General features: G+C 37.1%; 2 protein-coding genes across 5 annotated transcripts; both read left to right on the top strand.

Moving 5' to 3' along the window:
- The first annotated feature begins 23 nt into the window (after positions 1–23).
- LOC121519017 (zinc finger protein OZF-like) lies at positions 24–4535 on the top strand. Of its 2 annotated transcripts, XM_041801787.1 has the most exons (3): positions 24–287; positions 2278–3105; positions 4206–4535. In XM_041801787.1, exons 1-3 carry the CDS (start codon positions 116–118, stop codon positions 4271–4273), a joined length of 1068 nt encoding a protein of 355 aa, XP_041657721.1. In that variant the 5' UTR covers positions 24–115; the 3' UTR covers positions 4274–4535. The 2 variants fall into 2 exon arrangements, with proteins under 2 accessions (XP_041657721.1, XP_041657713.1); XM_041801779.1 differs by having other exon boundaries at positions 2278–4535.
- A 1721-nt stretch (positions 4536–6256) lies between these two features.
- Positions 6257–16888, top strand: LOC121525757 (zinc finger protein OZF-like). Of its 3 annotated transcripts, XM_041811891.1 has the most exons (3): positions 6257–6480; positions 7990–8339; positions 14867–15145. In XM_041811891.1, exons 1-3 carry the CDS (start codon positions 6309–6311, stop codon positions 15029–15031), a joined length of 687 nt encoding a protein of 228 aa, XP_041667825.1. In that variant the 5' UTR covers positions 6257–6308; the 3' UTR covers positions 15032–15145. The 3 variants fall into 3 exon arrangements, with proteins under 3 accessions (XP_041667825.1, XP_041667816.1, XP_041667809.1); XM_041811882.1 differs by lacking the exon at positions 14867–15145 and having other exon boundaries at positions 7990–10855; XM_041811875.1 differs by lacking the exons at positions 6257–6480; positions 7990–8339 and adding an exon at positions 13597–13860 and having other exon boundaries at positions 14867–16888.
- The last annotated feature ends 287 nt before the right edge of the window (positions 16889–17175 follow it).

Below are 17175 nucleotides of genomic sequence, written 5' to 3'. Positions count from 1 at the left end.
TGGGACACACGACGGAAGTGGACAGGAAGAGTGGATGTTGGGATGAAGTTGCAACACCGTGAGGACTAGTCTATTGTTTTAGCTCAGCTTTTTTTGTGTTAATGAACTAAACAAAATGTGTTCAACTGAGAATTTGAGAGGCTTTGTCATCGAACGGCTAACTGCTGCTGCTGAAGACATTTTTGGAGTTTTTCAGAGATTTATCGTCGAGTACGAGGCAGAGATCCATCGCCAGCGCAGACTGCTGGATACAGTTTGGAAACCTCACATCGACTTACACAGAGCAGGTGAGAAAAAAAAATATTTGATACATGAACAGAGATGTTTGGTATGTTTCCGTTCCTGTTTCGTCATTATCTGTCGTGATAGCAGGCTTTAGCCAGCCAAAGGATTTCCTAATCTTTTTTGCCCACAATCCCCTCAACAGGGCCGGATTTAGAATGCAGGGGCCCCAGGGCACAAAATCCTGGGGTGCCCCCGAGACCCCCCACCACCGCCGCATGCAATTAGTTTTTTGTATATGAGGCTGGTATTTGTCGGAAGTTTACAGAGGATTCACACTAAGGCTAAAAATTATATAATCACAGAAAGGATGAAATAAACACCAGTAGTTCCTCTGTCATACAGGTTTCACATTGAACAACACATGTAACAGGGCCAGAAGCCAGATTTTTCAAATATACTGGGACAGGGGAATGCTGACTTGAAAGCTTGCATCCCCTAGGCATGGGAATTGATGAGATCTATACCAATGCCATTATCAGTTCTTCCTATCAATTAAATTCTTAATGATTCCCTATAACGATTCCTTCCCTAGAATTTTCTTTTTGGATAAAGTAGAGGTTTTCACTGCTAACAACTCAAATGTGATTGAGTCTTGTAGTGGAAAACTTATTTTTATTCATGCTTATTTGTTGTACACATGATGCCTTGCAGACAGAACTTCTAGGGTGTGAGACATCAGATAAGAACCAACGTTTAATGATGTCTTGATTTATTTTTACAATCACAGAGGACGTTATGTGACACAGGGATGACTTTCTAGCAATATCTTACTTTTGCAGAAGTAGGGAAAATTGCAGAATTAGCGTCAACTAAGATCAACACCCATGCAGAGGTCAATCAACCTATGAAATACTGTGTTGGTAAATTGCAGCTATTTTTTATCCAGTGATCATTCTTTATTGAATAATATAGCATTTATCTTTGTTCTGTAATCTATAAATCTGTAATCTGCACCACGCCTCTGGCAGGACTCACCCTTCAGCTATCTGTTGATGTCATGGTGAGACTTCTCTTCTTTCAAGAATAACTTTCTAATAAACAAATGATAAAGACACCTCTGACTTGAGCTCATTTTGCTTGTATCCTAAATCTGAGAAGATTCTCGCTACAGTCTCTTTCTCTCTCAACAGAGAACAAGATGTATGCCACTTTCAGTGAGAGTCAGTGACAAGTGACAACTTTAATTGCTGGCTGTAATAAATAGTTTTGATAACTCAATATGATATAAATTTAGTGTTTGGCTTTTTTTTTTTAATATCTCAGTTAAAACAAACTGCTCTCTGGATCTTCAGTCTCTGAACTTTAGAATACAGTTGTACTGCTAATTTTCTTTAACAGATAAAACCCTGAAATAAATATAAAACTAGTATGTGGCTCCTACGTCCCTGGATGTATGAAAGTAGATTTAGACCTCAACAAAATTACTAGTTCTTGTGCAAAAGGATGCATGCACATCTCTAGCCGTTATTTGAGAAATGAAGCCACACTGTGGATCTCTTCAGCCTGTTTTTGTGAATGTCTGCCGTGCTTATTTCCTGGGCTTACTGCCTCTGTAAGTAAGGCATTGATAAAGGAATTGTCAATGAAGTTGATGTATTGGACCAATTGGAACCAGTTCTCAATTCCCATCCCTACCCCTGAATTTTGTATACTTTATTTTTGCATACCCAGCACTTACATGCATTGTTGTTGAGACAGAAAAGGAAGAAAGAAACAATTTTGATCAAATATGCTGACTATTCCCCCTTAAAACATGTTTGAGATCAAAAAATTTAATCTATGCTTCCTAAAACAGCCAGAATAAAACATAAAATTGATAGGATAAGAATGTTGTGTAAAACTTAACCAACACAGAGAGTTAACTGTTCTTCATAATATTTATCTCTGTTATGTAAGGCATACCCCAACAAGTTTTATGTATTGTGGTACAAAATGCATGTTTTGTGTCCAGTGAAAGTGGTCCCTTAATGTTTTCATCCTCTATTCCTCCAGATATCCCACAGCAAAATGTGAGTGAAGAGGACGAGGTTGTGGCTGACCAGCAGCTCCTTAACCAGGATAGGAACTTCAGTCGGCACCAAGTGGAACCAGAGCCTCACCAGATGAAGGAGGAACAGGAGGAACTCTGCAGCAGTCAGGAGGGAGAGCAGCTCATAGTGAAGCAGGAGACTGAGGCATTCATTTGGACTCCTACTCATGAGGAGAGTGACCACAGTGAACCTGAACAACGAAATGAACCGCATCTACACTATCATAACTCGTATGGCACAGAGAATCAAGAATTTCAAGAAAACAAGCTTGAAGATTCAGAAGCAAGCGGAAATTTAGAATCAATAACAATGTACCAAAGAAACTATCACAGCACAAAACTGTCAGAGATTGATTGTAGTCTTTACCAAAGTCAAATGTCTCTACCATGTGACACATTTGGTGAAGAAATTGAAAGCAATTTAGAGTTACAGACAACACAGCGTGTCCACACAGTTAAGAAGACGCATTCATGCAACATTTGTGGGAATATGTTCACTTCAAAGTCACATCTGATTCAACATACAAGATCCCACACAGGTGAGAAACCTTACCGCTGCAGCACATGTGGGAAAAGATTCTCACAGCTGTCATACTTGAATGCCCATTGTGTTGTTCATGCAGGTGACAGATCAACTACATGCGAAATATGTGGCAACACTTTCGGAAATAAATATGACTTGAAATATCACATGAGAACTCACACTGGGGAGAAGCCTTTTATCTGTAGCCTTTGTGGAAAAGGATTTGCTCAGAGGAATCACAGGAAAGTTCACATGAGAACACACACAGGTGAGAGGCCATTCTCCTGCCCTACCTGCGGATTATCATTTACCCAGAAAAGTGCTTGTGATAAGCATCAGAGAATTCATACAGGTGAAAAGCCATTTTCTTGTAAAATATGTGATAGGTCTTTTAAATATTCAGATATCTTAACAATTCACATTAGAAGAGCTCACACAGGTGAGCGTCCATTCATTTGTAAGACCTGTGGGAAAAGATTCTTTGACTCATCTGACCTTTCACGGCACATGAAAATCCATGCAGACAAGTAGCCATGTACATGTTGATGTGGTGGAGATGATTGAGTTCCAGTTGCAGCTGCATCTTTAATGACCCCATCACCCATTAGTGCCCGGACCCTAGGTTGGGAACCAATGCCTTAGTGTAAAGATGCAGGTCTTTTATTTTTACATTTTCTGCCAGGATTCATTCCTAACAAGGAAGGTTTTAGCAACAAATCCTTCAAATGTAATAAATCCTCAACTATAGAAGGACTGATCACAGTAACATTTTATTGGTGTAAATGATCGTGTAATTTAGACAACACTGATGTACAATGTTTCCCACTGATTTCAGAGGCCATATTTTAGGTCATTTAAGCAAGCTGGAGGTGTTTTTTATGGCATATTTTTACACATTTAACTTAAAAAATCTTTTTTCAGGTAATTGTTACATAGCTACAGGTTGATCACTTTTGCTTTGTGTGTGAACAACACAAGCTTCTTGAACTCAGCTTTGTCACAGTGAAAATTTGAGCAATATTTAGATAAATCTAAATGACTTTCAACATTACTTCTTTTATAGCATTATCCAGTACCATTTTACATAATGGACAAGAAATCCAAACAATCAGTCAGTCCCCCATCAAATGTAAAGATCAAATCTGAGGTTTGTTTTGATGATGTATTATCTACAATATTTATTTTTGGGCCTTTTCAGAAGCAATGATTAAATAGGATTAAACTTTAAATCTTGTTCAAAGATGATGTGTTTGAATGTTTGTGTTTGCTTTTATTCAGATTTTGTGGGGTTTTCCAACTTTTTTCTTACAAATTAAGTGTTTTTCATAAAAAAAGATTAAACAGTTGTTGCTCTTGTTGACATTTCAGAGCTCCGTGCAACAGTTACACCATCCCTCATCATTGTTCCCTTGTTCAAGGCTCTTTACCAGGGATGAAGCGCTCTTCTTTTTCTCAAATGTCAAACCTAATTGGTTGTTTATTTGTCTCTCATTTTTCATGCACATATGGTGGCATTGTGCAGCTGGATATTGAAAGGGCCAGTGTGACATTTGATTTTGTCTTAGAAATGACTTTAATATGACATTCCTTACAGAACAACTGATGTGTATCTTGTACTGACATTTAGGTAAAACAAGTAAGGAAATGTGTTTTTTTCCATTGTTTGCCTGTATCACCCAGTTCTAAAATAAAGCTGAAGAGCCTAAAGAATTTAAGTCCCTTTGAGGCTTCCGTAGTACACTGAATAATCGTCATGAATACCGAACTATAATTTTCCTTTGACAACTCAGAGTCTATTTTAGCAAATTGTAGTATAAAAAATATTTTGCACACTTATAAACTGTAGAAGTATGCAATGTCCATTTCATGCAAAAAGTTGTAATGGATAACAATTATGAATAGATGTTTTGGAGGGCTCATGTTGGTAAGATGTAGTTTATAATTTGAATGGATTGTTGGATAAAGGTTGGACGATGTCATGTTTTCATTTAGGAACAGAATTTGCATCAGCTGACAGCAGAACAAAATATTGGTGAACATTCACCGCCAGTGGTTGCACCTTAACGACGGTTGCCATCCGCCATTAAACCTCAAGAAGGCCATTGCTGTAAAAGATGTTTTTGAAGGTGGGCTTCAAGCAATAGATTTTGAATGTATGACTGGAACCCTCAAACTTTACTGGCTAAAACAATATATCAAATCCCCTGGCAGCTTTTGGCATATTCCCTCAAACTCTATTTGACAGAATGGGTGGTATAGAATTTATTTTAAAATGTGATTTCAGTGTCACCAAATTGCCTTGTAAGCTTTCAAAATACCATCAACAAGTGTTGTTATTTTGGAAATTATTTTACAATCACAACTTCACACCTCATAATACTCCTTTATTGAACAATAGATATATACTCCACAGAGGAAAGTCCATAATTTATCAGGACTGGATGAACAAAAATATTTGGTGTATAATGGACCTTTTTGATATAAATGGGAACATATTAGAGTATAATGAAATATGTCAAAAGTATGATTTTGCTTTTAACCTGAGAGAATTTCACTCTGGTCAATGCTATTCCATATTCATTCCTTAGTTTGGCAAAAAAACACATTCAAAAATTCACAATTACCAACTTATCTCCCTACAGCTTCAATAGATGGAATTCATTTTCTTGACAATAAATGCTCAAATGTAGTTCTTTAAATATCCAGTTCCACCAAAGATAAAAAAGAAATCCACTACAAAATAATGAATAATATCTTCCCTTCAAATGAATTGTTAAGGTTAAGATTTGGCTTCGAGAACAACGAATGTATGTTTTGCAAGCGAGACACTGAGACAACAGAGCATATATTTATCTCATGCTCTCGTACCCAGTCGTTCTGGAAACAAGTCATAGAATAGCAAAGTCAGTACAAGAATTATTTTAGATTATACTGCTATTATTTTTGGTGTTAAAAATAAGGAAATGGACATTTTTTAATGTCCTCTTCATTATGGCAAAATTTTTTATGCACAAGGCTAAGTTCTTAAAAGATCCACCCATATTTCTCAGCTTCTATAATGAAATTCAACTATATATATATATCAAGTCCCTTAAACTGACGAAATCTAAAGTTGCAAAAGAGCTTTATGATCTACTCAAATTACCTCACAGTTGAAGTGCTTAAATGTCTGCTTATTTATTTATTTTTATTTCATTTTTTTTATCAACTTTGTATATGTTCTTTATGTTTGTCTAAATGTTTGCTTACTGTTTTGCATTGCATTATGAAATGTGAATATTTGCCTTCAACTGTTCACAATAAAAGTTTAAATAAAATAAAATAAAACACAAGAAGAAGAAGAAGACCGCCGATGTGACACACAGCGGAAGTGAACAAAGAGGAGCAGCTATCAAAATAAAGTTACGGCATTACGAAGACTTGACTGCAGTTGAAGCTCAGCATTTTCATATTTAGTTTTAATAAATATAAATGAGTTCAACTGAGAATCTGAGAGAGTTTATCATCGAGCGGCTAACTGCTGCTGCTGAAGACATTTTTGGAGTTTTTCAGAGAACTATCTTCGAGTACGAGGCAGAGATCGATCGACAGCGCAGACTGCTGGATATCGTTTGGCAGCCTCACGTCAACTTACACAGAATAGGTGAGAAATAAACAAAATTAATTCATAAATAGATATCACTGTTTTTGTGCTCCCCATGGTGTCATTATCAGTTGTAATAGTAGGTTTTGGCTAGTATAGAGGCTTTTAACCTTTTAGCCCGAGACCCCATAACCTCGGCCCCATAACCCCATAACATCGCCAGAGACTAAAGACCCTCACTGTCCCCTTGAGGAGGTTCAAGCATATTATGTTGCCCATGAAAGTAATCATGTTACCAATATTGGCATAAGAACTACAGAAAAAAACACAACAGCCTTTAAACAGATATGACTTACTATTCATAAGAAAGACCAGATGTCAGAGTTCAGGCAAAATTCAAAAATAAAAGGCGGAGGACCCAAAATGCAGATGAAACAAAATGACTGATTTAATCAAACGAACAAACAAACTTACTCAAAATAACTCCAGGAATCAAAACTAAAGTCCATGAAACAAAGCAAAAGGCGTGGGATGCATGAGGAAAGCACAAGGAGTAACGACGGGGAAGACATCTGGCGAACCGACAAAGGAACAGGGAGAAACACAACTTAAATACACAGGGAGTGATTGAGCCCCGCTAGAAAATAAGAAAGCTATAAAAACAAAGAACATATGTGAAAAGTTTAATATTGGTAGGTAACTAGCTGTCATTATGTTGTTATTATCTTTAATATCTGCTATTTATTTACTATTTTCCTTTTGTCTTGTTTCTTTCTTCTTGTTTGATTACTAATACTTATGTACCTTGGCTCTCTGTTCTTTCACAAAAATTATTGTCTTTTTTTGCTGTGAATGTAAGGCTTTTCTTATTTTCAATTTAAAAAAAAACGGAGTGATTGCACTATGGAAGACAGGTGTGGATAAGGAGACTCAGGTGAAACTAGTGAGGGTAATCACAGAGGAGGGAAACTGAAGCAGGAAGCTAAACTGGATTCACACACAAGGGAAGGCAACTACAAAGTAAAACAGGAAACATGGAACATTTCACAAGACAGAACCAAGAATTTCACAAGGACTGAAAGACAAATCCAAACACAAGAACTATAACTAAGGAAGCACAGAAAACACAGGAGGATACAAAGAACCAAACACAAGGAGGGAAACTCAAGCACAGGGAGGAAAACTGAACATGAAACACAGGGAGTGTAAAACTAAACATGAAGCACAGGGAATTAACTAAACATGGAACACAAGAAGTAAAACTAAACATAAACGCAAGGAATAAACTAAACATGAAACACAAGAAGTCAACCTAAATACTAGAAACAGGGAATTAACAAAACATGAAACACAGGGAATTACTAAACATGAAAATATACCAATAAACACAGGGATAAACACAGGAATCTGAACATAGAACATGACACCAGAAGCAGAAGGACAGCCGTCTTTCTTGTCTTTGTCTTGTAATACATGCCCAGACAAGTTTTATATGTTTTAGTAGAAACATATGATGTTTTGTGTCCTGTGATAGTGCTAACTTAATCTTTTGATCATCTGTTCCTCCAGATGTCCCACAGCAACATGAGTGTAAAGATGAGGAGGTTGTGGCTGACCAGCAGCCCTGTGACCAGGAGAGGAAGTTCAGTCTGGACCAAGAGGAGCCAGAGCCTCCACAGATTAAGGAGGAGCAGGAGGAACTCTGCAGCAGTCAGAGGGGAGAGGAGCCCATAGTGAAGCAAGAGACTGAGACAGTCATGTTGACTCCTACTAATGAAGAAAATGACCAGACTGAACCTGAACAACAGCACGAACAGCAGCTCCTCTCTCACACCTCCCATGTCACAGAAAATCAAGATCCCAAAGAAAGCAAGCACATGGACTCAGAATCAAGAGGAACATCAGAACCAACACAAAAAGTAAGACATAAGACGAGAAGAATTCAGAAAACTAAAGCATCAAAGACTGATTGTAGTCCTCACCAGAGTCAGAAGTTTTTGAAATGTGAAACACATGGTGTAAGGGTTAAGAGCGAGTCAGACATGCAGACACATCAGGGTGTCTATGTTGGTAAGAAGATACATTCATGCAAGATTTGTGGGAAAATTTTTGTCTCCAAGTCAGATTTGACTCAACATACAAGCCCCCACACAGGTGAGAGGCCATATTCATGCAAGACATGTGGAAAAAGTTTTTTCAAGGCTTACAAACTTGACTGCTCATTGTACAGTTCATACACATGAAAAGCAGTTTACATGTGAAAAGTGCAGCAAAACTTGCAGAGGTGAAAGTGACTTGAATATTCAAATGAAAACTCACACAGATGAACTGTACTCCTGTGATATCTGTGGGGAAAAATTGACTCAAAAGAAGTTTGACTAAGCACAAAAGAGATCATCATACTGGTGAAAAGCTATATACCTGTGAAACATGTGGTAAATTTTTCAAATATAAAAGCAAGTTGATAATTCATACAAGAACACACACAGGTGAGAGGCCTTTCTCCTGTAGCACATGTGGAAAAGGATTCAGTCAAAGTTGTAAAATGAAAATTCACATGAGATTACACACAGGTGAGAGGCCTTTCACCTGTAGCACATGTGGAAAAGGATTTAGTCAAACTTCTCACATGAAAATTCACATGTGAACACACACAGGTGAGAGGCCTTTCTCCTGCAACATATGTGGAAAAGGATTCAGTCAAAGTTGTAAAATGAAAATTCACGGGATTACACACAAGTGAGAGGCCTTTCTCCTGCAGCACATGTGGAAAAGGATTTAGTCAAAGTTCTAAAATGAAAATTCACATGAGAACACACACAGGTGAGAGGCCTTACTCCTGTGTTACCTGTGGGAAATCATTTTCCACGAGAAGTACTTTGGATCAGCACCAAAGAATTCATACAGGTGAAAAAACGTTTACTTGCAAAGCAAGTGACAGGTCATTTAAATACTTGCAAGCTTTCACAGTTCACATGAGAAGAGCTCACACAGGTGATCGTCCATACCTTTTTAAGACCTGTGGGAAACAATTCTTTGAGTCATCTGATCTTTCACGACACATGAAGTCACATGCAGACAAGTAGCCATGTGTACACAGATGTGGTGGAGATGACTGAGTTTGAGCTCGTAATGTCAGATCTGAAACTCACTAATAGATCTTAATTGGGACACTTTTCATTGTCATCTCTGGGCAAGTGAGATAAAATAGTGTGCCTCTCCAGGGGGCAGAGTTAGTTTATTGTGTGACTTTGGAGAAACTGAGAACAAGTTTAATTTTCCTTTTAACTTTTCAATTTACAGTAATTTAAGGGGTGTACTTTTCAGAAAAATGTCTACCATAAATTCAAATTTCTTTTTTTTTTGGTTGGAGGGCTATGAAAAATGTTTGTTTTGCTTTAGAAAAAGAACCTTTTTAAAGCAGATTTTATCTGCAAGGCCTCTTCTTACCTTCTTCCCTAGAGCCAAAAAGAAAACACTGGTCAATCTTGTCTCCGGAAAACATATTTTTGAGACAGCAGAACTGTCATGTTACTGTTATGCAGCACAAGTGTACTACAATGCAGAATTAGTTTTAGAGAGTGAGATTGTGTTTAGATTTTTTGGGAAAAAATGAGCAAATTAGTATTGTAAACTGTGTCTAACTTGGTGGAGGACCTCGATGCTGGTGAATCAGTATTCCTGGCTACCATTACACTGTGAAGACAAAAGAACACTCCAGGCATCTCTGAGAAAATGTGAAAGAAAAGTTGAGTGATGGATACCAAAAAAAAAAATCAAAGGAACTGTAAGTGGTTGTGGAGGCTTGCAAACAGAGAGATGAGAGAAAGAGGCTGTTGAACATTGGTGCTGCATACCAGAATGCATACACAAATTAACAAGGCAGGGTTGTTGCTTGAAGGAATGATGACTGGTTTGTGATCCTTGGGTTGAATTGGTCTAACAGAATAGGATGAAGGGTTAGAGAACCATGGGGTTCTAATTGCATTTACAAAGTGAATGCCTTTTCCCAGTTATTAGTGTTGCTGTTAAGGTTGTGTGTTATATTTGAAATATGTTATAAGAATGTTTGTAGTGACTGATCCTGTTATCCTTGTTTCTGTTGTTACCAGACGTCCAGTTTAACATTTGTGTAAGAACAAAAACACTGGACTGAAACTCCCTCCTCCTCTCCTGACTCTTGTGCTACCTGTGGGGTAACATTGACTCAGAGAAGTAGTTTAGATAAGCAAAGCAGAGACTGGTGAAAAAATAAAATTTGCTGCCTAGCGTGTGACAGGTCTTTCCCTTATTCAGAACTCTTCAAAGTTCACATGAGAAGAGTTCAAAAAGGTGAGTGTCCACACCTTTGCAAGACCTGTGAGAAAAGATTTGTTGCCTCATCTGATCTTTCACGACACATGAAATCCCATGCAGATAAGTAGCTGTTTGCATATAAATGTGATGGAGGTGATTGAGCTTAAGTGCTTGTTCTGTATTACACACAAAACACATGCTAAATGGTGTGTTTTGGTTTATTTACAACATAATTGTTGCATAATAAACATTTGATTTAAAAGTATTCTTCTCCCAGGTCATTATCTCATAACTGAAGGATGCTAGTTATTGCTTTTGTGTGTGTGGACAAGACAGACTTCTTAAACTAAGTTTGCCTCATTTGAAATTTTAGCAGTCTGTAGAATAATCTAAAATGCCCCAAAGGTTACTTTTATAACATCATCTGATACCATTTCACATAACGGCTAAATGACTGTATGCATTTGATGTTTTACCCTTTTCTTGATTTTATAAATCAGTCCAGGTCAATGTAATTTGTATTTTTTTGGCACAAAAAAAATGCTAAAAAGCCTCTATAACATCAAAGTGTAAACTGATTTCTATAAAGACAACTCAGAGAAAAGGTTATTTAAAATTATAAATCAGGTGATGGATACAAAAATATCCAAGGCACTGAAAATCCCCCCGAGTTCAATTAAATCCATCATCAGAAAATGGAAGGAATATGGCATATGTGTAAATCTGCAAAGATTAGACCATCTTCACAAACTGAGAGACCGTGCAACAAGGAGACTAGTGAGAGTGGTCAACAAGACCCCTGTGACTACTCTGAAGGAGTTCCAAGCTTCAGCAGCTGAGATGGGAGAGACTCTGCAGACAACAACTGTTGGCCGGGTTCATCACCAGTCAAAGCTTTATGGGAGAGCAGCAAAGAGAAAACCACTGTTGAAGAAAAGTGAGTAAATCTCGACTGGAGTTCACCAAAAGGCATGTGGGAGACTCTGTGGTCAAATGGAAGAAAGTTCTTATGTCTGATGAGACCAAAATGGAGCTTTTTGACTGTCAGACAAGACATACACCAAACACTGCATATCACCACAAACATACCATCCCCATTGGGAAGCAAGGTGGTGGCAGCATCATCATGCTGTGGGGATGCTTCTCAGCGGCTGGTCCTGGAAGGCTTGTAAAGGTAGAGGGTAAAACAAATGCCGCAAGATAAAGGAAAATCCCAGAGAACAATCTTATTCAGTTTGCTAGAGAACTAAGGCTTGGTAGAAGATTTATTTTCTAGCAAGACAATGAGCCAAAGCATACAGAGAAATCCGCACAGAAATGGTTTCAAGACAAGGTGAATGTTCTGGCGTGGTTGAGTCAATGTCAGACCTCGATCCAAGAGAAATTTCTATCAGAAGTAATTTCACAAATGACATAAATAAGAAAATACCTTATTTACAAAAAAAATGGTATCTTAAATGATGGTTCTTTCCCTTTCTTAATAATGCAATATTTACTGAGAAGACAACATGCTTTTCTCCACTGTAGTTTGCCCATGATAGAAGACCAAAAGAATTTTTCTGTGGAAGGTGTAACACAATTCAGAGCATTCCTGATATGTTGATTTCTGCATCGCTTTTTTCTAATATCAATATCTCAATTAAAGATGTACTCATCTGCAAGGATTTTTTCCTTCTACAAGGTTAAAATTTCTTAAAAACGGAACCACTTTGAATTGCATATATGATGATCGCATCCTCTTTATGTGAGATTGGTATTTTAAATCTTTAAAGAAAATCTAGGTAGACAGTAACATTCCATGTTTGTTTATTAATTGACCAGTTGAATTGAATAAGATTCAACTGGCACCAAGAGAGATAAAACAGTGATTTATTTTGTTTACATATACAGCGCTTAACAAATTTATTAGACCACCACCCAAAGTGAGGTTTATGCCACAGCTGCCCTAAATTAACAGCACTGGTAATTACCAAAATCATTTTTTATGTTTCTGCAATGGTTAATAGACCAATATGTAGAAGCTCTTTAACCTAAATGATATTTTTAATGCTAGAATATAATTATTATTGTTATCCATGAATTTTCAAATTTACAAAAAACTGAAAAATTAGTAAAGCACATTATTATTTCTTGATTAATATGTCAAATTATAGTTATTTACTTGCATTTCTGAACAGAAAAATGAGTTTTAGTGCTTGAATGTCATGCTTGATTGATTTCTGACTTCTCATAGAAGCCCAGTGAGCCAGCTCAAATTTGGCTATAAAAGGTGAATTCAGTTTGAAATTCCTCATTCCTGTTCAAAATGGTAAAACGTGGAGAGCTCACTGAAAATGAAAGAGTCCGCATTAAAGCACTTCATGATGCTGGATGGTCTCTGAGACAAATATGACAGGTGGTCTAATAAATTTGTTAAGCACAGTATATATAGATATAGATAGAGGGAGAGAGAGAGGGAGAATTATTTCATATAAAGTATCAATGATGGCTAAAATTATGTTCATATACCAATGTCCAGTTAAAAAAAGGCTTGTCTAAAAAGAAAGTTATAAGATCGCAAGTCATAAGTTTAGGAAAGTCTACATCATGCGACAAAAAAGCTACATTTGAATAATCTCTTCGTTGTGACTTTCTCATAATTTCAATTTAAGATTTGTTTTTAACAGTAGCTTAACTTTATTTTATAAAATTAATTTTTAACTGTTGCAAATTGAATTCTATACATGTTCATGTATATAAGTTTAAAATTTGATGTGATTTTAAAATAAAGCAGGACGTTGTAAGATATTAGAGCAGAATTTACGTCAGGTGAAAGCGGAACAAAAGTTGGTATACCTTCACCGTCGGCGATTCAGAGTGTGACACACTGCGGAAGTAAACAACAGAAGAATATGTTTGAATGAGCTCGTAGTATAGTGAAGACTTGTCTTTAGTTGTAGCTCAGCGTTTTCGTTTTTAAAAAACAAACAAAAATGTTTTCAACTGATAAGTTGAGAGGATTCATCCTCGAGCGACTAACTGCTGCTGCTGAAGACATTTTTGGAGTTTTTCAGAGAACTATCGTCGAGTACGAGGCAGAGCTCGATCGCCAGCGCAGACTGCTGGATACCGTTCGGGAACCTCACACTGATTTACAGAACATAGGTGAGGTAAAACACGTTTTAATGAATACGTGAACATGAGTAGTTGGTTTGATTTTTTAAAAATCGATCAATGCATTATCTCCACCAGGTTAGGTCACTGTAATATGCTAGACTACCAAAAAATACTAGGAAGGCTCCAGCTAATTCATAATGCAGCTACCTAGGAAATTATGCCCTTTACTCCATTGGCTCCCTGTGCAATACAGAATCCCCTCAAAATCCATACTAGTAATATAAAGCTCTCAGTGGTTCAGGTCCTGAATACATTTTCAGGCTTCAATCTGGGTGAAGGCTGGTGAAGGGGCTGTTGTGGTCCTTCTCTCTGTAACAAACGCCCTGCACACCTCAGATCTATCACTACTGAGTCTTTATTTGAAACTAAACTAAAAGCTTATATATTCTTGTTGATGAATGTTATTTTTGTGTGTGTTTATGTGATCTTTGTGTGGTTGTATGCCCATTTCTTTTATTTTAATGATCCCTGCTGTTCAATTCCTGTCTTGTCTCTGATGTGATATTTTCCCAAGTTTTCTTAAAGTGTTTTTTTTTTTAATGACTGTAATAGTTTTTGATGTTTTTAAACTCTCAGTGTAGAACATATTGAGCTTTTCTGTAATGAAATGTGTTCTATAAGCACCATAGAGTGGGGACTTAAACAATTCTTGGAGGAGGTAAAAATATATAATGTTACCTACATCTACAGATACTCACGAATATGCTATTCCTAATACTGGCAAAAGAACAGCAGACACAACCACAACAGCCTTAAAACATTTTACATACTAATCCAATATAAGAAAGACTCAAGGTACAGCAGAAGCTAGCTACCCTCTCTATAGTTAAAAGTTTCTGAAATCTTTTATTTCAGTGCATTAAATAAACTTCTCCTTTAATATATTTCTTTTTCATTTAACCCCAACATTTTGTATAGTATATTCTGGTCCTGAATGCACGTTTTGTGTCCTGTGATAGTGCTAACTTACTGATTTTAGTCTATGTTCCTCCAGATGTCCCACATCAACATGGGTATAAAAAGGAGGAGCCTCTGGCTGACCAGCAGCTCTGTAACCAGGAGAGGAACTTCAGTCCAGATCAAGAAGAGCCAGAATCTCCACAGATTAAGGAGGAACAGGAGGAACTCTGCATCATTCAGGAGGGAGAGGAGCTCATAGTGAAGCAGGAGACTGACACATTCATGTGGACTCCTATTCTTGAGGACAGTGACCACGATGAATCTGAACAACAAAATGAACAGTGGCTCCTCTCTGACAACTACCATGCCATTAAGAATCAAGATTACCAAGAAAGTGTTCACGAAAAATCAGAATCAACACAAAGTCAGAAAACTGAAACATCAGAGACTGATTGTAATCCTCACCAAAGTCAAATGTCATTTCAATGTTTGACATGTGGTGATGAGGTTAGGAACAAGTCAGAATTACAGATACATAAACGTTTCCATGCGGGTAAGGAGATGCATTCATGCAACATTTGTGGGAAAATGTTCAGCTACAAGTCGGAGCTGGCTAAGCATACAATATCCCACACAGGTGAGAGGCCCTATTCATGCAGTACTTGTGGAAAAGGATTCGTTCAGATCTCAGGCCTAAATATCCATAATAGAATTCACACAGGTGAAAAGCCTTTCCCCTGTGAAATATGTGGCAAATCTTTTGGGGATAAATCTGACTTGAAAATTCACATGAGAACTCACACAGGTGAAAAGCCTTACTCCTGTACTATATGTGGGGCAACATTTACACAGAAAAATCATTTGAATAAGCACAAAAGGATTCACACTGGTGAAAAACCGTACTCCTGTGAAACATGTGGCAAATCTTTCAAAGTAAGAGATGAATTGAAGGTCCACATGAGAACACACACAGGTGAGAGGCCTTTCTCCTGCAGCATGTGTGAGAAAAGATTCTTTCAGAAGAAACATTTAAATATTCACATGAGAACTCACACTGGTGAGAGGCCTTACTCCTGTGTTACCTGTGGGAAATCATTTGCCCAGAGAAATCATTTGGATCAGCACAAAATAATCCATACAGGTGAAAAACCGTTTTCTTGTAATGAATGTGACAGGTCTTTTAAATATCTGCATGTCTTAACAGTTCACATGAGACGAGATCACACAGGTGAGCGTCCATACCTTTGTAAGACCTGTGGGAAAAGATTCTTTGAATCATCTCAACTTTCACAGCACATGGAATCCCATGCAGACAAGTAGTCATGAGTAGATAGATGTGGTGGAGATGATTGAGTTAGAGTTTGAGTTGCATCTCTGTATTGAACACAAAACAGTTTTCCTTTGAGAGGAGGTTCAATCTGACCTTGTGTAAAGTTGCTGCTCATTTTCAACGTTTTCTGCCAGGATTAATACCTAATTAAGGTTTTATATAAAAAAAAAAAACCTCAACTCGACTCTTAACTCTATTCTACCCTGTTTTACTGTGAAGTTGGGTAAATTTAAATGTTTGATCAATATTTCAATGTATTTACAAATTTTCCCGTCTTGCAATAAATTGCAACTTTTCCCATGATAATGAAGTAATTCCACAAGTTCTCTCGAAAACTCGCAAAAACTGACACATAATGGTGGGGAAAGAGGGTATAAAATTTGTCAGTTTTGTCCCTTTTCTTTTATATCAGCTGTCTCACTTAACATACATTATTGAATTTTTTTTTTGGAAACTTGGGTCACGATCTGTTTTAAGACAGACTGGTGGGTCCTGAGGCCGGACCAGTTGAGAACCACTGTCCTAGGCCATGCACTTGCTATGTCCACCCCTTCTCAGCTTTGTAATAGTAAATTTCAGCAGTATCTAGAATAAAATGCCCTCAAGTTTGCTTTTATAACATCATCTGGTACCATTTCCCATGATGGCTCCATGTGCAAAAACCAAAACAAACAGTTAGTCCACCATCACATGTAAAGATCAAATCTGTTTTGTAATTTATTATTACAATGCTTGTGTCATGCCTTTTCAATTACAAAAAATAATAAAAGTTTGGCTTTAAACCTTGTTCAAGGACACAATGTGTTTAATTACATGTGTTTGCTTCTATTCATACTTGATTATTTTATTTCCCATTTTTCAAAAGAATGTACATAAAAAGAACTTTGTTTTTGTCTTTATATTTGTGTATGTTTATATATATATATATATATATATATATATGTGTGTGTGTGTGTGTGTGTATGAAAAATTCCTCCCTCACACACCTGAGCGGTATTGTGTCTCCTTCAAGTACGGGTCCTCAACCAGAGACCTGGAAGCCTGATGGTTCTCACAGGACCTTAGCTGTTCCT

The sequence above is a fragment of the Cheilinus undulatus genome, linkage group 2 (assembly GCF_018320785.1).
Source record: "Cheilinus undulatus linkage group 2, ASM1832078v1, whole genome shotgun sequence".
NCBI lineage: Eukaryota > Metazoa > Chordata > Actinopteri > Labriformes > Labridae > Cheilinus > Cheilinus undulatus.
This window is presented reverse-complemented; position numbering and strand designations above follow the sequence as displayed.